This window comes from Coregonus clupeaformis, chromosome 23 (assembly GCF_020615455.1).
Source record: "Coregonus clupeaformis isolate EN_2021a chromosome 23, ASM2061545v1, whole genome shotgun sequence".
Lineage (NCBI taxonomy): Eukaryota > Metazoa > Chordata > Actinopteri > Salmoniformes > Salmonidae > Coregonus > Coregonus clupeaformis.
Genome location: NC_059214.1, coordinates 18,224,762 through 18,246,615, shown reverse-complemented (window position 1 = coordinate 18,246,615; position 21,854 = coordinate 18,224,762). Strand labels below are relative to the sequence as shown.

The 21,854-nt window shown below is 40.6% G+C and overlaps 1 protein-coding gene across 1 annotated transcript in view; it reads right to left on the bottom strand.

The window, feature by feature from the left end:
* Window positions 1–21,726, bottom strand: part of LOC121536683 (G protein-activated inward rectifier potassium channel 1-like) — a 33,423-nt gene extending 11,697 nt beyond the window's left edge. The window contains exons 1-2 of the mRNA XM_041844118.2: window positions 20,161–21,726; window positions 19,241–19,457 (exon numbers count right to left, since the gene is read on the bottom strand). Of these exons, the coding sequence (XP_041700052.1) occupies window positions 19,241–19,457; window positions 20,161–20,838 (895 nt within the window). The 5' untranslated portion in view covers window positions 20,839–21,726. The remainder of the gene's footprint in view (window positions 1–19,240; window positions 19,458–20,160) is intronic.
* Window positions 21,727–21,854: the final 128 nt, after the last annotated feature.

The window sequence follows — 21,854 nt, the reverse complement described above, 5'->3', positions numbered from 1 at the left end:
AGTTCCCGCTCAGCCCAATCAAAGCTATTCGCTGCTCTGGTACCCCAATGGTGGAACAAGCTCCCCTACGACGCCAGGACAGCGGAGTCACTGACCACCTTTCGGAGACACTTGAAACCCTACCTCTTTAAGGAATACCTGGAATAGTACAAAAGTGGTTGTCCCACTGGCTATCATAAGTTGAATGCACCAATTTGTAAGTCGTTCTGGATGAGAGCGTCTGCTAAATGATGTAAACGTAACTGTAAAGTTAAAGTGTACTGTTAGCTAGCTAGCTAAAGTTAGCAGGCTGGCTAGCTAGCTAGCTAACGTTATGTGTATGATCTGTGTAGTAATATTATTTGTATCTCAGACCCATTTGCATTGCTAGTTATAGCCTAATGTTAGCTAGCTAACATTGAACCTGGTTGGTTAGCTACCTGCAGATTCATGCAGGGTAGTAATGTTATGAGTTGGGATTATGGTTCATTGTTTAGCTAGCTAGCTACATGTCTAAACAAAAGACTCCATTACGAAAGTAACTATTTCAATAGAATGTCTACGATGTCACTACGACAACTGTCGCGAGACGTAGCTGGTAAATTCGCTCTGGCTATCTACTCCGAATTCAGAGCACTCTCTTCTGAGTGTGCAAGAGCGCAGAATAACTGACAAAAACACCCGTTTAATATGGCTGGTGTCAGTAAACGTTGGCAAAAAAGCTTAATTAAATTGTTGCCAGCAGCACAGTTGCAGTCACCAACGATCTGGATAACATAAAAACAGCCTAACCAGCTCTGCTAGGGTGAGTAAAATGGTCAGAGTGAGCTGTTCTCTCATTTGTGTCTGGAAGTACAGTGCCTTGCAAAAGTATTAATTCCCCTTGGCGTTTTTCCTATTTTGTTGCATTACAACCTGTAATTTTAATTTATTTTAATTTGGATTTCATGTAATGGACACAAAATAGTCAAAATTGGTGAAGTGAAATTTAAAAAATAACTTATTTCAAGAAATTCTAAAAAATAAATAACGGAAAAGTGGTGCGTTCATATGTATTCACCCTCTTTGCTATGAAGCCCCTAAATAAGATATGGTGCAACCAATTACCTTCAGAAGTCACATAATTAGTTAAATATAGTCCACCTGTGTGCAATCTAATGTCACATGATCTCAGTATATATACACCTGTTCTGAAAGGCCACAGAGTCTGCAACACCACTAAGCAAGGGGCACCACCAAGCAAGCGGCACCATGAAGACGAAGGAGCTCTCCAAACAGGTCAGGGACAAAGTTTTGGAGAAATACAGATCAGGGTTGGGTTATAAAAAAATATCAGAAACTTTGAACATCCCACGGAGCACCATTAAATCCATTATTAAAAAATTGAAAGAATATGGCACCACAACAAACCTGCCAAGAGAGGGCCGCCCACCAAAACTCACGGACCAGACAAGGAGGGCATTAATCAGAGGGGCAACAAAGAGACCAAAGATAACCCAGAAGGAGCTGCAAACCTCCACAGCAGAGATTGGAGTATCTGTCCATAGGACCACTTTAAGCCGTACACGCCACAGAGCTGGGCTTTATGGAAGAATGGCCAGAAGGCATGTGGGAGACTCCACAAACATATGGAAGAAGGTACTCTGGTCAGATGAGACTAAAATTGAGCTTTTTGGCCATCAAGGAAAACGCTATGTCTGGCGCAAACCCAACAACTCTCATCACCCAGAGAACACCATCCCCACAGTGAGGCATGGTGGTGGCAGCATCATGCTGTGGGGATGTTTTTCATCGGCAGGGACTGGGAAACTGGTCAGAATTTAAGGAATGATGGATGGTCCTAAATACAGGGAAATTCTTGAGGGAAACCTGTTTCAGTCTTCCAGAGATTTGAGACTGGGACGGAGGTTCACCTTCCAGCAGGACAATGACCCTAAGCATACTGCTAAAGCAACACTCAAGTGGTTTAATTGGAAACATTTAAATGTCTTGGAATGGCCTAGTCAAAGCCCAGACCTCAATCCAATTGAGAATCTGTGGTATGACTTAAAGATTGCTGTACACCAGTGGAACCCATCCAACCTGAAGGAGCTGGAGCAGTTTTGCCTTGAAGAATGGGCAAAAATCCCAGTGGCTAGATGTGCCAAGCTTATAGAGACATACCCCAAGAGACTTGCAGCTGTAATTGCTGCAAAAGGTGGCTCTACAAAGTATTGACTTTGGGGAGGTGAATAGTAATGCACGCTCAAGTTCTGTTTTTTTGTCTTATTTCTTGTTTGTTTTGCCCCCAAAATATTTTGCATCTCCAAAGTTGTAGGCATGTTGTGTAAATGAAATGATACAAACCCCCCCAAAAATCCATTTTAATTCCCGGTTGTAAGGCAACAAAATAGGAAAAATGCCAAGGTGGGTGAATATTTTCACAAGCCTCTGTAGCTAGCAATGTTAGCCAGCTAATGTTAGCCAGTTAGCTTGGGTGCTTGACTGCTGTTGTTAGGTCAGAACGCTCGGATCAACCCTACTTTTCGTCCAGAGTGTCCAGAGTGCGCTCTGAACGCTCCGAGAGCGAAATGCTCCGAATTTACGTATGGCCAATCTGACAACGCTCTGAGTTTACGAACGCCCAGAGCACACTCTGGCACTCCAGATTACATTTACAAACACAACCGTAGTATAAGCCAGCCTTTAGTCTTGAAATCTTTGGTTGTTTAGTACATAGCCTCATGTGAATCCTTAGAGATGGGAGGGGCTAAAGCTTAATGAACGGGTATGAACGATGCTGAATGGGTGTAGACAAAGAAGAACTCTCACATAAGTACCAAAACATTCAGAGGGCCATTTTCTCAAAAGTGAGGTTACAGAATTACTTCCCAAAATGATATACCATTTTCTACCTCAGAGTCTCTATTTTTATCTAATGTAAAAAACACAATTTCAAATTTTGCTACACAAGACCGAATCGAGCCGGTCGGTCACATATAAGCTCAACCCTCTAGCATTTGTGTATACATGCCAAAGCACACTTCTTCTACACTGGTATTTTTCTTGAACCCTCAGTTATTCCTGTATAATTTTACCACCAATAACAGCTTGCCTATGTTATCCAGATATGACACTTTTCTCCTAATATAATAATAATAATATATGCCATTTAGCAGACATTTTTAGCCAAAGTGACTTACATCAGAGTCACCCATTTATGTATGGGTGGTCCCAGCGGGAATTGAACCCACGACCCTGGCATAGGAAGCGCCATGCTCTACCAACTGAGCCTCTCTGTTATATTAGTCAACAACACTGTAAGCAGAAAGTCACATCCCAAAGACTGCCAGAGACACAGAACATATTAAAAGTCAATATAACACACCACTTAATGGAACATAATCAGTAGAGGATATTAAAATATTGTGATAAAGTTCAACGGAACTGGTCCGGAGGGTGTGACAGGAGTTATTGAAGCCACAAATAAATAATTATGTTTCCTCCATTAATTTTGTAACATAATAATATTCAGTAATCTATAGTGATTGGCACACAATAAGGATAATATCATTGCTCATCTGAGATCAGATAATCAAACTTGTGATGATTCACTGTTGGGTAACTCTCTGTTTTCTGACCTGCATCCTATTGAGCGGCTTCATATTGGAGGAGAGCCCAGCTATTTTGGAAGAGCACCATCGACAGTATTACAAGAAGGTAAATTGGTGTTGTGTAATAGGTACCTTCCTGCATCCATATACTAAAAGCCATCAACAATCTCAGTGAAGAGGCTGCTCTGTGATTTCCCTTCCATTGGGAAAAAGTACGATATGAGTACAATTAAACACTGCAGAACAGCTTTATTGTGAGCTTACGAGAGTAAGAAAAGCTATTGTAACAATGACAAGAAAAATATCAGAAATTGTGCTACAGCTGTATAGAAAAACAGGCGTGGTTGTTTTTATTTTAATAAAACCTTATGTAATCGCCATACCTGCATGGAACTGTGTGTTTCTATGGAAATCAAATCTACCAACGATACGTAAGCATAAACACACCATATAAAGGCTATTTGGTTTTTCTCAACTCCACAATGTACATCACATCAACGTTGAAAGGAGACGACTTTGGGCGGACTGAACCTCCTACTACATCGAGTCGCTGTCAGTCGATACTTGTAAAAATGTAAATTGTTAAACCCATGCCGTGTACCTATGTTTGTCATCCATAGCTGCGTGCCTTCCTTTGTTTGCTGAAATCAACACTTTTTAATAAAACATTTGTCAAATACAACTACCTACTGTTTCCTCGTATGGACTGGCAGCGACTCGACGTAGTCGGAGGTGCACTCCGCCCCCAGTCGTCTCAACCCAACTCCCCCGAGATGTACATAGTGTGGAGTTGAGAAACCCAGCTACACCTACCCCAGTCATGCCTTCTCTGTATAAATTGGATGTGGCACCATCAATGTTACTGCAAGATTATTAAAAGATGTAAAGAATATTGACCTTTAATTAGGTGAAATTAGAGGGTTATAATTCCAGGGACTGTTTTAATCCTAGACAGGATTGAAACGTGAAAAGCCCTGCAAAACACAATACTGTTTTCATATCTAAGATATTTTTTTTAAACACTCGAACTCCCTTCTTTTTCCAATTGGTAAATCTACAAAAAAGCCAGAGGAATGTTGCTCTTCAAATTGAATATACAATATATTTCTGATTCAATAATGTGTTGCCATTGAGAGAGTATTAAGGGCAGAGGATGTTGATCTCTCTGAGGTTGTGTGTTTGGGAGTCTATCAAAGTGTCTGAGTGAATAGATGCAGTCCTGCTGGATAACACTGAGCAAGCTTTTGTCAAATAACAAAAGTTGAACAGCAGCCAAGTCACTAAAGTGACAAGGAGATAAAATGGATTCATGGGTGCCGAGAATGGAAAGTGAACTAGGAGAAAGCTTGCCAGTAGTTTCTGCTTGATGGTGGCTCACTAAGCTTACTGGCATTCATGGTGCAGAGAGTCTCTAACATAAGCTTATCCAGTATATAGAAGCCACAGGAGCTGAGGATCATATCTGTTTGCTGCATGGCTCAGTCATATGCTGGAGATTAGGGTGCACAACTCCATTGTCCCCAGACCTCAAGGACCAGAGTTCTGCATCGTGGCTGTAGATATATACCTGTTTCATTCTATCCAGTTCTTACACAAAAAAGTGCTTTTACAAAACACCCACAACAACCTGCATTTTGGAGGGAAACGGTGAAATGCAAATGGTGCTAAGAATTGACATATTTATGCAAATAGAGGATTGTTTGTTATTCAGATTAGCATTTTTATGCACTTCGACTCCCACAGCCCAAGTCACTGAGAGAAAGGTGGGCGTAAGGAGACCTCTAAATTCTCTCACAGACAAGGATCTGCAGATGTAAGACATCCTCTCACAAACACACACACGCATGCACGCAAGCACACAGCCGCACACACACAACACACACACACACACTCATCCACCCACCCTCACGCAACAGTATATGGCTGTCAGCACAGTCCCCTGACATAGTATCATAGCTTTAGAGGCAACTGAAGTGTTATGTGTGAGAAAAACGCTAGCAGAAGCAAGAATGGGAATCTGGACCGTGAATACAGAGAATCACGACTCAACCCTCTTATCCTTATTTCGCTGATGAATCACATTAACATATGAATGCTTTAATAATTTAAAAAATGATTAGCAACAACAAGTAAATACCAATTCATCATGTTGAAGGTTGTTGCTGAAAAGCAGAAGAATACATCCCTGCTTGACTACTTTTTTATTAAAGAGATGCACTAAGATAGAGCAGCATGGAGAGGAAAACCGACAGAGAGTGAATAAGCATCCAATAGATGCCCCCTTTAAAGAGAGTGTAGCACCTATTCTCAATGCCAGAAACACATATAATAGTAACTTAGATCACCCCAAGAAAACATTCCCAAATGTTTACAAACTATTAAATCAATTTTTATAATATTGTAATGTTGTTCTTAAAGTTGGGTTTGCAGCGCTTAACTTCGGAAACAATCCCATAACGCCCCGCGGTCTGTGTCACACACTGGGGAAATACAAGTCCATGCTCACCCTTAGCTACACTTTGGAACTGTGGTGATATGTGAATGCTTCCATACAGCTGTTACACAGTAGGTAGTTTAAAGCATAGCACGCAGAATTTTCTACCAAGCGTTACTTGCCAATACTTCCTCAATTCCCCACTTGGAAGACAACACATCTTCTAAACTTCCATGTCTAGCTGCAGGCGGTTCGTTTGAATTTAGAAATTGTCTTCCAAGTCAGGAATTGAGGAAGTTTCGGTTTGCGATGGTTTCTGAACACTATCATTTGTTTACAAGCATGATAGCTGTACTTTTAGTTTACGGTTTACACAGCTTGTTGGCCATTAGCCAATCATAATTTCTCAACTTGTTCAAAGCAAGTGAATGCATCCAACTGGTATTTACGACATCACAACTGGTAAATTCCCACCTCCCACTTGGTTTCGAACGCATAATTAGTTTGAAAACTTCTGGGTTTCTCCGTACACGTAAAGACAGTTTTTATTCATCATCCTTTTTACCAAAGATTTAGTGTTTAGTGAAGTTGATAGTTTAGTGCCGTTTTTGGCCACGCAATAAAAACTTTTTATAAAGAGGGATACGTTTGTGAGAATGAGGCGGACGAATTGGGCGTCTACTCGTCAATCGGCAGTCTGCAGGCACATTTAATCACTGAGAACTTCTATGGGCTCCCGACTGGCGCAGCGGTCTAAGGCACTGCATCTCAGTGCTTGAGGCATCACTACAGACCCCTTGGTTCGATTCCAGGCTGTATCACAACCGGCCGTGATTGGGAGTCCCATAGGGCGGCGCACAATTGGCCCAGGGTCGTCCGGGTTTGGCCGGTGTAGGCCGTCATTGTAAATAAGAATTTGTTCTTAACTGACTTGCCTAGTTAAATAAAGGTTAAATTAAAAAATAAAATAAAATATTGCTATCAACAATGGAAGGAGGGCTTCAGCAAGAAGTTGCTTCTCAAAGTGGATGCTGTCCCTACCATCAACGTGACATCTCAAGCAGCAGAAGTACCGAGCATTATAATGGGCTTCAGTGAGCATGGAAGTGAACCGGGAAAGTAAAAGAGCTAGCTTGCTACCTCTATGCTAACGTTAGCTAGCTAACAGTCTTTTTCAGTGACAACACGCTCGTGGCATCCATCTTCCGTTTACACACAGGTGTTCGGAGACGCAGATAGCTAATTAGCACAGGTACGCCTCTATCTTCCGTTAGTTCCCCCCGTACTGCCAAATTCTCTAAAACGACGTTTGAGGCAATTTATGGTGGAGAAATTAACATTAAATTCTCTGGAAACAGCTCTGGAGGACATTCCTGCAGTCAGCATGCCAATTGCACGCTCCCTCAAAACTTGAGACAGCTGTGGCATTGTGTTGTGTGACAAAACTGCACATTTTAAGTGGCCTTTTATTGTCCCCAGAACAAGATGCACCTGTGTAATGATCATGCTGTTTAATCAGCTTCTTGATATGCCAAACCTGTCAGGTGGATGGATTATCTTGGCAAAGGAGAAATGCTCACTAACAGGGAAGTAAACAAATTTGTATACAAAATTTGAGAGAAATAAGCTTTTTGTGCATATGGAAAATCTCTGGGATTTTTTGTTTCAGCTCATGAAACATGGGACCAACACTTTACATGGTGCGTTTGTATTTTTGTTCAGTGTACTTTAGCTATAAGTGTCTGTTTCTATTTAGTTTGTCAGCAATCACAATAGCTTAAAGCTAGCGTATGTTAGCTGGACCATCGAAGGTTAGCTATATTGAAAGCACAGTCACAATAATTTTAGCAAATTGCAGTTTATTTTCTATTTCACTATTCATTGTCATTACACAAATAACATTTACGATCAATGATGTCAGTGTCACAGTCATTTTCCATACTAAAAAGTGACGTGCCACTCAGTGGGCACCAGTTTACCATGTACAGTAGGCTGCAGGCTATATGTGTGAGTCATAGAAATTACGATCTTGCATTTGGGCCTTTCCATCAGTCTTCGTGGATTTTATATGCGGGGAGTATAAATTGTATACTTGTAAACTAACAAATAATTAGAACACATATGGCACCAACTACATACACATCTGATAGAGTCCATAATCTGCTACCTGTCTTTTAATGGAGAAGGAACAGTTGAATTCACAGGATATACAGTAATAAAACTGTGCTGAGGACAGTACTTTGGGTTCCTAACAACTGAATGGTCACCTTTTTCAACAAAACGCCTAAAAGGACACAACACATTGTGACTATTAGAGGCTGAAAAAATTAATCTAATTTTGAAACAGATACATCTATTATGGGCACAACTCCAATATCTAAGAAATGTGTTTCTATGGTGACCATCATCAAAAGATACTGTATGCTGCGAAAAAAAACTGTAGCTTTTAGGGACCTGCTTTTTCCTCTTTCATTCTTCGTAGATTAATCTAAATCTCTCAGCTGTAATACTGTTTTAGTATTTAATCAATTTGTTAAGGTTGCATCTTGAGCTTTCAGCTCTGATATTTAGTCCACATATACTGTACAACATGCAGTAGGCAAAATGTGTGCAAGAAAAACACAGAGAAGGAAATTCACTGGCTGAGAATAAAATGGTGTTGAAATGTACTGCTATGGGGGATGGGTGTTGAGGGAGCCAAAATGCTCAGGCAATAACATCAGTGTGGAGGTAGACAGAGCAGAGCAGAGCGGGGCAGAGCAGAGCAGGGGCTGTGTGTGTGAGAGAGAGGAGATTGCCATAGCCTGCCAAGCCTCTACACAGGGTGAGGTGACAGACCAGGCACAGGAACATAAGGCTGTACACAACAGCAAGACCACTAACAAGCAGGGGGGGGGGAAACTGACATTATCAAGGATATGGTGGTGATGGTGGGTGAGGAATAGGAGATGAGGAGGAGGGGCAAAAAGCTGCTATAAAGAGACGTAGGATAACAAAATGGACAAGGGAGTGGGTTTGGGCGGGAAATCTCTGTAAATCTCAGTAACCTAGTTCCCGCTATTCAACCCTAGCAGGGAGCCGTTCAAAAAGGGATATTGCATATTCAGTTATGCTTGTGTTTTCTTACTATGGGATGAGTGAGGTCCAATACCCTACAGCATGTCAATAAGACAGAAATAGAAAGCAGACATCCCCCAAGGATTGTCTCGCTAGAAGCGAGAGCACAACCTGTAAGAGCACAACCTTTATCACTTGACGATAACAGACAGTTAATGAGGAGCCACCATCTTCAGTCAGTTTTGACCAAGCTCTAGGCTACCCATCCTTCCTTATTGATTATTTAATATAACCAAGATCCTTGTCTGGTTCCTTTTAGTTCTGGATGGCGAAAGTGGCAACATGATACCACGATCAACAATCTAAGTGACCCTTTATATAGGCACTATATACAGTAACATTTGCAATACTACTATACACAATACATTCGTATTAGACTTGCATATTAAGTCCAAAACACATGCAAGTCCTTGGAGACAAAGAGCCAATTATTTCCAACTCTAAGTAGCGTGACGACGACTCTGTTCTCCACATCATGGCCTGACCATTACCCGTTATCTTGGATGTAGTGGCGTCACCAAATGAGTTCAGCCCAGGTCTGCCACTGCCACACCCCTTCCTCCCTCACATGATTTATTACAGTCCAACTGAGACCTGACAAATCCCCAAAGATACAATTAAGTTGTTTCCCCTTGGGAAGCAAACACAGTTCATCTGAAGGGGATAATGAATACTCCATGTCATAACTTGTTCAACAAAATGTCCATTATGTGGAGTTCATCCCTGGTGAAATTACTATATAGTCAGGAAATGTAAAGATCTCTAGTGTGTTGTCTGAATCAACACTTTCTCTCACAGTGGGACTTTAGACAAAGCAAGCTGTCACTGAGTGGGCGTCTCTTTTAACGCAAACTGGTCATGTGCATCAGGAATTCAACACAATCTAGATTTGGTCTATTACAGTAAGTATCTGAACTGAGCTGAACTCTTAGCACAATAAATCCAACATGAGACGTGCACTACAGAGTGCATGTGCTATACTACACACTAACAAATAAGGGTTCCTCAATGATTCTTTGGGAAGGGTGATGGTTCTATGTGGAACCATACTGACCCAAAGAACCATTTGAGCCCTTCAATGGTTCTTTGCAGTTCCAAAAATGGTTCTTTGCTCTTTTAGTGATAATTAAAATCTAGGGGTGGTGGCTCATTATAATATTTTGGGGTGTGGTTTGCTTACAGCACTTTTGTGCAACCCTGAGTGAGAATGTCAATCCAATCTATGTAAAATAAAAAAATAAAAAAGGGTTCTATATAGGTCCCAAAAGGTTTGAACCAGAGTGGAACCATTTTTTTTGGTGCTATAGAACCAGTCGGTTTTAGATAGAATGTTATGACCCTGCCCGCCTGTGGGGAAAACAACCTGTGGTTACCTCATTGGCTCACAGCAAAAACTTGACCTTTTTCAAATGCAATTTTCTTGTTGTCTACTTGTTTTAGTCAATTACAAAATGACATTTAAGAAAAGTAAAACATGTCTAAAGATTACTTTTCAACATTGCCCTGCTCCCTAGCATTCTCACTCCTTAGATAAACATAATATTGTAGGACTTCCCTCATGCCCCTTTTCATGACAGTGCTAGCAGCCACGTGACTGAGTGCTAGCTAGCTACCGACCGGAACATTAAGCTAGCCAAGACCAACAACACAAACAAATGGACTATACAGCTACAAGTAGTGAGTGAAGTTACAAATGGACTGTACTAAACAAGTTAAATGTCTTAACTGTGATGAACTGTTTTCCACACACATAGCTACGTATACCCTACTTGGACACCGCATCCCCACATTTCCCACTCTCCCATACCGAATAGCCTGAAGCCACAGGGCTCTTCTCACAGGCTCTATTTCCCTACATGAAAGCATTGCGAATCATAGGTTGGGATTTTTGATCTGACTACATGTACATTGAACAACACAGCAGCTTTTTGGCATGTTTTGTTATTTCTGTATAACAAAAAACCAACGACGAACTTGCCTCTTTTACAATGGGCGTCAATAGGAAAGAATATTGCTTTTTCCCACATTTGTGGGCGTGGTCAAGGGGAATTCATTATTATTACGTGAATACTGACTGGGACTATATACAGTTGAACCTTTTTTTAATGGTTCTTCATAGGACCTTAGGAAATGGTTCTTTATAGCACCATACAGGTTTCATTAATAACCTTCTTTATAGAACCTTCAAAAAATGGTCCCACATAGCACCAAAAAAGGTTCCGTTATCGTTACAAGCCAAAGAACCCTTATTTGGCACTATACCATTTGTTTATGGTGTGTATAAACTGAGAAAAAACTATTCCAGCACTACATTTGGTCACTAAATCACAATTAACATTAAATTAAAAACACAAAGCTGCAACGCGGCTGCTAAATGCAATGAAATGCGTGAGGCGTGTAGCGAAAAAGCAACCGTTAATTAAGTTTAATGAAACAAATGAATGAAAAACACTAACTCACTAGAGAATAGGAAGCTATTAAATATGTGTCTCATCAGAGCGCCCTGGCGACACAGGTTCCTCTCCGTGGGGAGAGCCGTGACTCTGCCGTGCTCTGATCCTGGGCACATTAGATTTAATTGGAGACTCCTGCTCTCACTTGCTCAGAGGGCTGACTTCCTCGGCTGAACCCACATTAACCCTTTGAAACTGCAGAGTGCTGGAGTGCGGGCTGAATGGAGAGCGGGGAGCAGCACGGGACACGCTCTGAGTGTAATTATTTACAATGAATTATGGTCACTTTCTCCAGGGGCCTGTCTATCCTTTCCCAGCTGTACCTTATCACGAGCTCCATTCTGCTACTATTTACCTAGACTATGCCACCCCTGACACCACACACAAGCTGTAGTCCCTAAGCTGGAGAGAATCATTTATCTTATGCCGTTATACCTGTTTAAGCAGAGAGCTATGCGTTTCCTTTTCTATTTCTGCATTGAATGATAAAACACAGACCAACGCATGCCTCGGACTGCTCAGCTAATCTGCTACATTGTATATATATATATATATATATATATCAATTTGTCTGAATGTATTATGCTGCTGCTACTCTTTGTGTAAGACAAACTCCTCTTTGCTTATTTTAGTTTCAATATTAAAATGGACACTAGTATTCATAATACAGTATGTGAAGGTTGTGTATAATATGTATCACTAATTACAACAATTAAAATAGAATTGAAAAGAGACACACAATGACTCAAAATTGTTTGCTTTTAGGCCAAAAAACTCCTTTCTCCTCTTTTCTCCTCTCCTGTTGTTAATCAAATGTTAATTATTCTCCCCTAAAGCTCATCTGTAAGCTGCAGCACCTACTTCAAATCCCTACCTCAAATCCCTACCTCAAATCCCTACCTCAAACCCCTACCTCAAATCCCTACCTCAAACCCCTACCTCAAATCCCAAATCTCAGATGAGAAAGCTATATTTAAACACGCTCTGTCTTAGTTATGCATTACAAGTTTACATTTTCCATACTTCTTGTCCAATATGCAGCATTTATGTTCAATATTCAACACTTAGCCAAAGATGGGAGAATCCATTGAAAGTACAGCAATATAATTCAAGAAGCTCATAAATAATGATTTACATTGAAACATGGTAAAAACACAGTTCCTAAGGTTTCCATATCAAATGCATTATAATATATAATATTTAGGATAGGATAAGCCAAACTGTGAGATTATGTGTAACTCTAAAACACTTTCTTTATCCAATGCTAGAATGTCCACAAGCCAGACATACTGTATTTATATGCTCACAGATACATATGAATAAACATTACATTTACATGTTAGTCATTTAGCAGACGCTCTTATCCAGAGTGAGTGCATACATAATTTTTTTATTTTTCATACTGGCCCCCCGTGGGAATTGAACCCACAACCCTGGCGTTGCAAACACCATGCTCTACCAACTGAGCTACATCCCTGCCGGCCATTCCCTCCCCTACCCTGGACGAATTGTGCGCCAACCCATGGGTCTCCCGGTCGCGGCCGGCTACGACAGAGCCTGGATTCAAACCAGGATCTCTAGTGGCACAGCTAGCACAGTGATGCAGTGCCTTAGACCACTGCGCCACTCGGCATCAAGTGCACTTTAAATCAATTCACAACAGGCTCGTGCCACCCACACACGTCTTAGCATGAACAAACAGCAGAAACACAATAACAAGGAAGATGAAATTTGTTCTCCAATACCAGTGAATCGTGAAAAAGGCTTGGGGCTGCCATGGAGGGGGCAGAGAGGAAGCAAAGAAAACAAGCCACGTCAATGCACAGCTAACTAGTTATGGGCTGTGTCCCAAATGGCACCCTCTTCCCTATGTAGTGCACTACTTTTGACAGAAGCCATATAGGCCCTACATAGGGAATAGGGTGTCATTTGGGAGGCATTAATGAAAGACCAGAGGACTTCCTCCAGCTCTCCTCCACAGGCACTACCGCTGTACTACTCAAGAGCTTCACTTGACACAGCAAAACTTTCTCCTTTTCAGTGATTTTCCATAATTGTGGAGTACCCTACAATCTGCTGTACCAGAAATGACTCTATTTTTATAACAAAATCAAGAGTGATGGTTTATGTTGGTAAATGTTGGGCAGGCCAAGTCATCACAAAATATTGTATAAAATATTCAAAACCAGAAAAATATTTAGATAGTGATAGTGGAAAGTCAGCTTGCCACACAACAACCCTAGGAATTGCTCTTTTAAAATAGTCTAACAAAATGTTCCACTGCAGCTTTCGGCTGGAGTTGTTCAGAAAATATTTGTAAACGCCTCTTTAGCATCATGTAAATGCCACAGCATGTTCCCAATAGCCCATCATCATTAGCATTTACATGATAGTCAAATAGCAGTCCTCTCACAAAGCTAATTTTCTGCTGATGTGCCAATGCTTTTCTAAACATAATTGATGAGTGAACACAAAACTCAAATGAAGTGCTTCATATATATTTTAATGTAGAACTGCAAAGTGTCGTGTTAATCAAGTGCCATACAACTTCTCAGGGAGAAACTCTGTGTTGCTGACAGAATTCTTCCTCTAGTCTATCACACATTCAAAGTCAGCTTGCCATGAAATTAAAATCCCAGCCTCTTTATCATTTAACTGAGCTGATCAAAGAGGTATGGCATTGTTTCTGATCTCAAATGAAGACAGAATTGGCGTAAAGTACAAAATAGCATGTTCGATTTCCAGTGTATAATTAATGTACCAATCGAACAGAAGAGTGGTAAAGAAATTGCAGTCTGAGCAATTTCACTTCTGCATATACAAAGTGAATTTCATTGCACCTCAGTGATTCGGTATAGCGTTCCCTGGCATGACGTTGATGATGATGATGATGATGACTCTCAATAGCTGTGTATAGACTAGGGTTGCAAAATTCTGGTAACTTTCCTAAAATTCCCTGATTCTCCAGAAATCCTGCTTGGAAGATTCCTGGAATTATGATGGAATTAGCAGGAAATCCTGGAATTTCTGAAACCAGGAATTTTGGGAAAGTAACAGGAATTTTGCAACCCTAGTGCAGACTGTTTCTCAATCCTTTCAATTCTACTTTTCTTGAGTAGAACCAACAGTTAACTAAACCTAAACCATTTGGAGTCAATAATGATATCTGTTATATTAATTTCAAATATTTACACGAACATTTTATAATTCTTGGACCATTGTACTCATCGTCACAAAGGATATGCCGAAAAGTGTCTGAGTTTGTTTTTTGTTCTATTGAACATGACATTATAATAAAGGTATTTTAATGCAATGAAAAGTGCCTTGCTCCTTGTTGTTGTTGTTGTATATGTTGTTATAATACTCTCATACAGCGCATTTGGAAAGTATTCAGACCCCTAATTCTAAAATGGATTAAATCAATAAACATCCTCATCAATCTACACATAACACCCATAATGACAAAGTGAAAGTTACATTTAAAAACAGAAATACCTTATTTACATAAGTATTCAGAACCTTTGCTATGAGACTCGAAAATTGAGTTCAGGTGCATCCTGTTTCTATTGATAATTCTTGACGTTTCTACAGCTTCATTGGAGTCCACCTGTGGTAAATTCAATTGATTGGACATGATTTGGAAAGGCACACACCTGTCTATATAAGGCCCCACAGTTGACAGTGCATGTCAGAGCAAAAAACAAGCTATGAGGTCGAAGGAATTGTCCGTAGAGCTCCGAGACAGGATTGTGACGAGGCACAGATCTGGGAAAGGGTACCAAAAAATGTCTGCTGCATTCAAGGTCCCCAAGAACACAGTGGCCTCCATCATTCTTAAATGGGAGAAGTTTGGAACCACCAAGACTCTTCCTAGAGCTGGCCGCCCGGCCAAACTGAGCAATCGGGGGAGAAGGGCCTTGGTCAGGGAGGTAACCAAGAACCCGATGGTAACTCTGACAGAGCTCCAGAGTTTCTCTGTGGAGATGGGAGAACCTTCCAGAAGGACAACCATCTCTGCAGCGCTCCACCAATCAGGCCTTTATAGTAGAGTGGCCAGACGGAAGCCACTCCTCAGTAAAAGGTACATGACAGCCCGCTTGGAGTTTGCCAAAAGGCACCTAAAGGACTCTCAGACCATGAGAAACAAGATTGTTTGGTCTGATGAAACCAAGATTGAACTCTTTGGCCTGAATACCAAGCATCACATCTGGAGGAAACAAGGCACCGCTCATCACCTGGCCAATCCCAAATCAAATCAAACCAATTCAATACCATCCCTACGGTGAGGCATGGTGGTGGCAGCATCATGTTATGGGGTTGTTTTTCAGCAGCAGGGACTGGGAGACTAGTCAGGATCGAGGTAAAGATGAATGGAGTAAAGTACAGAGAGATCCTTGATGTAAACCTGCTCCAGAATGCTCAGGACCTCAGACTGGGGCGAAAGTTCACCTTCCAATAGGAGAACGACCCTAACCACACAGCCAAGACAACACAGGAGTGGCTTCGGGACAAGTCTCTGAATGTCCTTGAGTGGCCCAGCCAGAGCCTGGACTTAAACCCGATCTAACATCTCTGGAGAGACCTGAAAATAGCTGTGCAGCGACGCGCCCCATCCAACGCGCCCCATCCAACCTAACAGAGCTTGAGAGGATCTGCAGAGAAGAATGGGAGAAACTCCCCAAATACAGGTGTGCCAAGCTTGTAGCGTCATATCTAAGAAGACTCGAGGCTGTAATCACTGCCAAAGGTGCTTCAACAAAGTACTGAGTAAAGGGTCTGAATACTTATGTCAATGTCATATTTTCGGGGGGTTTTTAATATATAAATGTGCAAAATTTTCTAAAAATGATGGGGTATTGTGTGTAGATTGATGAGAGAAAAAAACAATTTCATCCATTTTAGAATAAGGCTGTAACGCACTGTATAATAGTCTCATGCACACAGTGATTATGTTCAAAACTCTGATAATGTAACAGATGGGAAGCCATGTGCGGCTGACTTTGAGTTGATGATATCATGAGCGAGTGTGACGACGATTTGATAAGCTCATTATGTGAATATGAGCTTAATAATTAAGAAACACTCGGAGTGAGAGAGCTGATTTGTCTATGAACGCGATAGAAAATTGTTTCTCCCATACCATAGGAATAGGAATAAAATCAAAGTTTAGGTGCAGGGCTGCAATCCGGAATGCTCAAGGAGAGGTTGCCATGGAAACAGAGTTACATTGGACCGAAATGAAAGTGTCTGAGGATTAGACTTTCACTGTACATACATTTTTAACCACATATTGTTTTCACATCGTCATCTCTTTCTTGTCCTTTAACCTTATACCACACATACAGTACGTTCGCATTTACCCAGTCAAGATTACACCGCTATCTAGATTTTACATTGACATTGAGAAAATATAACAAATATGTTAAAATCCAATTATAGTAAAACGTGCTGTCGAATTTTGCTGTTGTGCCCAGCGCATATGATGCATGTTAACCTTTACCTCCAAAGTGCAAGTTTTAGAAATCTTATCTGCATTCTAGAATATTCTGTGATAATGACTGACTGATCCAAACATTAGAAAAAGATGTAGACATTTCTAATTCTTAGGATAAATCTTAAAAGGCAGCTCCAGTATGTCAGACTTATCATACAGTCATTTCTCTGCAGCTTTTTTTCTATATAGCATCCCTATGTAAGCCCTCATAAATAAAATAGTCCAATTAAATGTTCATATACTATATGAGTTCTGTGTCAGTTGCTACAGATTTTTCATCAACACTTAAAAACTCTATATTGAAAACAGCTGGGATTCTGAATAAAATCTGAGGACTGAAAATATTTCAGATTTGATATACAATTTGACTTTTTTTGTGGATATCTAATGGCATGACTTGTAAAGTATGCTACTGCCACATACGTACAGTACAGTAAAAACTTTTTCATGATCAACATAAATCTGCAGTGGTCTGTTCTGCGTCAGACAGGATTGCTACAAAGTTATGTCACTCCACAATCTTAAAGGCCCTCTCTGAAGCCCTTTTATTAACCGTCTCAAATGGAACAGTTTGAAAATGCCTGCACACCATGATCACATGTGGCATTCCTGTTCTCGTTGAATTAATGTTTCCAATTTCAAAAAGCACTGGGGAAAGCAAAGTATACACTGTAAAAAAGCAAATTTAACCAATTGCTTAATCAGAGTTAATCTGTGAGTTGAGTGGACTTCAAAAGGACAAGAATTTGAGCTCATGTGTTAAAGTTTGTTTACTCAACAAACTCTAAACGAAGTGAGCTGAATTTGAAAACGGTTGTTGAGTGAAATTACAAATTCATGTTTGCCTTTGGAAGGCAACACTGTAAAAAAGCCATCTTAACCAATTGCTTAACCAGCGCTATTATGCGAGTTGAGTGGACTTCAAAAGGACTAGAATTTGAGCGAATGTGCTAAAGTCTGTTTACTCTTTCAAACTCTGCTCGAAGTCAGCTGAATTTGAAAACGGTTGTTGATTAAATTACAAATTCATGTTTTCTCAAAACAACTCAAAACCTTCCCCATCATTATCATATTTCCCAGCATGCTATCTTGCAGGTAGATTTTCTGAATTGTTTGTTTCAACACCTGTGTTTGTGCATGTACTTTGATTGGTTGATTAATATTATGATATATGTAATGTATTGTCATAAAGAGTTTAATATTAAATATAACATATTCACTTAAACACTCACTTGATGAAGGCTACAGTACTGAAAACCATTGAATACAACAACCATGTCTCTGTCGCTAACAAATACAATCATGGGTGGTAACTACCATTCACTCGAAAGGCAAGGCAGTCTGGGAAATAAGCAAACAAGGTCGAATAAATTCTCAAATTGAATCGTATGTTCACTCAACCTAAAATTCCAAATTGAGTGAACTTATAATTCAATTTGAGAATGTTTGTTGGTTCAGCTATATGCCCAAATGTTGAGCAAACTCACAATCTTATTGCAGCTGGTTGCCTTACAATTGTAATCACCATATTTTTTCTTTACAATGTACCCCCAGAAGAGTGTGAGGTTTGTATTGTAAAACAGCAATACTGTTCCCTGGACAGCAACTCTTTGGAATATGTTTTAGGAGATCTCATAAAAACAGAGTCAATTATTTCTAAAATAATTCAATTTACCAGCATTCTTGTTTAGTTGTATTGCTTACCAAGGACCACTTTCAATGTTGACTTTCTGTACTAGACACAGGGCAACCAAATTCAAAAGAGATTGAGCACATCAAATTGCAATTCGTTTTTTGCCATTTCCACTGCATACGTAAAAATCAAATCAGAACATATGATTTATAAACCTATCCAGTTGTGCCACATAAAATCAATAACATGTAATCAATGACATCCACTAACATCCAGCGGTCATTGGATAGGCCCATCTGGGTTAACATGGGCCACAGAGTAAAACCCTGCAACTTCACATTATACTGATTCACTTTATACTCATCCTCATAGTATTACACTAATACTAACAGAAATATATTTTTGCTATCATATACTCTAGCCTGAGCCAAACATAGCCCACTGCTTTATACCAGGGCATAGACATGCAATAGGCCTAGACCTATGGTCTTTACTAATACTACAAGAAAGAAAAATAAGGTATTTGTGATAACTTACCAGTGGTTTCCACTATTCCTTCCAATATGACCACAATTTCAAACTGATCTGTTTGCATGGATCTCTGGGAGAGTTCGTAGAATGGGCTTTTGGTGTCAATCACATGGCAGATCGTGAGTGGTGAGACGAGGAAGAGCTGGTCCGCCCCGGTACTGAAGCCCACATCCAATTCCAACTGATCCAGCGGAAGAAACTCGCCTTCGGGCGTCTGACGAGACTATGAAAGCGTACATAGATGGAGTTTGAAAGAGAGACAGAGAGAGAAAGAGAGACACAGTTTAACTACTGCAACCCAGTGAGCCATACTGACAGCTATCCACATTTTGTGAGCAATCAAAGCGATCAATCATCAGTAAATAGACAGAGTTAGTAAATCGAATGTGGACGGCTATAGCTAATCAGGCACATCAAGTCACATGAAAGGCACGTCTTAAGATGGTGATAACCCAGTGACCACCACTATAACTCTCTTCAAATGGGCCTGTGGGTTTATTAATCAAACTGTTTAGATTCATAAAAATTGAAACATTATTATAGCATTGCCACAAAATTTGCCTGGAATTAATAGCTGTATGTTTTTAATTCACATTGGTAAGCCTATTTGCAAATGTTTTTGTTCATACATGTATCTTATGCTCTAGAAATCCATTATTCTATATTTTATTACAAATGGCTCTAAAAACATAAGAGCAAACGCCTACTGGTATTATTATATCAGCAGGGAATAATACACTTTATAATAATACCCTAATTCTAATAACGATGTATTTCATTATCTTTTCCAACCGTGTTTAATATTTAATTGTACGTAATTAAACAATAAGACAACGAATAACTTACATCGTCTGAAATAAGTAAATAGTAAAGTTTTAATACACAAATATTGTTGAGCTATATGGAGGCATAGAAGTGCCACTTACTTTCAGCAATTTGCAGCGGATCTGTGCGGAGACCATATGGCTATTACGCAGGTTGCCGACTCTGAACATGAGAGTTAGTTTTCCATCTCGCATCGAAATAGCTGCATGTTCACTGAACATCAAAGTCTCTGCCCTTTTTTTGGGCTGGGACATCTTAATGAACATGCAGCCAATCAAAAAAGCATCAACGATTGATCCCAGGATTGACTGGAAAAGAAAGAGAATGATCCCCTCAGGACATTTGTCCGTGATATACCTATAGCCATATCCTATTGTGGCTTCCGTTTCTATGAAGAATAAAAACGCTGAGGGAAAGTTGTAGACATTGGCAACGCATGGCGTATACTTGTCATCGTGGGCTCGATGGAGGTCTCCTCTTATGTAAGCTATGATCCACCACATGAAGGCCATGAAGAGCCATGCCACCGTGTATGTTAGGATGAAGATGAATAAATTCCAGCGCCATTTCAAATCGACCAGTGTGGTGAATAAATCGGAAAGGTATCTACTGGTTTCACCACCCAAGTTTCCATGCTGGACGTTACATCGCCCGTTCTTGTCCACAAAGCGTTGCCTCTTCTTCTTCTTCTCTGGTGCCGGCTGGTTGAATCCAGACCCGCTGGATGAGGTGGTCACTACCTGATAATCGTCCCCAAATTTCTTTCGAAGTGCAGACATACTACGATGACAGCAGCGAGAGAAATAATCTGAAGTGTTCAATGGAAAGTCTATTTCTGTACAGGACTTCGTTGTAGTTGCAGCAAGTGTCCTTATGTTGTGTCCAATATCTTGGAATTTGAAAAAAAGGCGAGGAAAGTGCGTTCTGTAACGAACTAATCATGCACTGTCCCCTCGCTCCACATACTTTTCCTACAACTGCACTCCAAAGCCATGAAAATAGAGAGGAATAATGTCACTTCAATCACTACAAACAGCTCTTCATCCGAAAAGTAGTCCGCTAAAAAACAATTACGCACAGGATCATCTGCTATCCAAACGCGTCCGTTGCAGTTCAGGTTTGAACAGATTATTCTTTGGTGCGTCGCTGCTGATTACTTATCGCCCTCCCAGATTAGACCAATGCAGGTTGGCGCAACACTTTCCTCATCCGTGAAGTCCACACCTTGGGTTAAAAGTTGAAATTGTTTCCACGCCCCATCAAGCAATCAGGATTCTGTAGGTAATTAATTAATCGTTGGTAACTGTGATTATAAACCGTGGTCAGTATGAAACAGCTCAATACGTACTGTACATCCGATTTCAGCGTTGGTGTTGGACACAATTTGGTTCCCGAACCTCCGCTTTGTGCTACTGCGGGCGCACATACGAACTGCATTCAGTTCTATGACAGTGGAATATGATAGAAAATTATGGATTCGGGGAACAATTTACTGTCCAGTCATACTTATGTGGTTCCCCTCACCGATGATGCTTGAAAGCTGTATTTGCTGCATCCCCTTTTCCTCTTCTGGTGGAATTAGTCTTGTGATGTTGTTATGGACGCAGGTATTAAGAATCCGACAGCAGCTGTTTCATTCTTTCTCTCGATTTTCCCCTTCACGGCTCCTGCGCACTGCACGTTCCTTATACAACGATGCACTTACTATTTCCTACTGGTACTACAAACAGGGGCGTACTTGGTGATTTGGAGGCCCCAGACAGAGGCCCCAGGCAGAGTGCCCCCACCCCCTCCC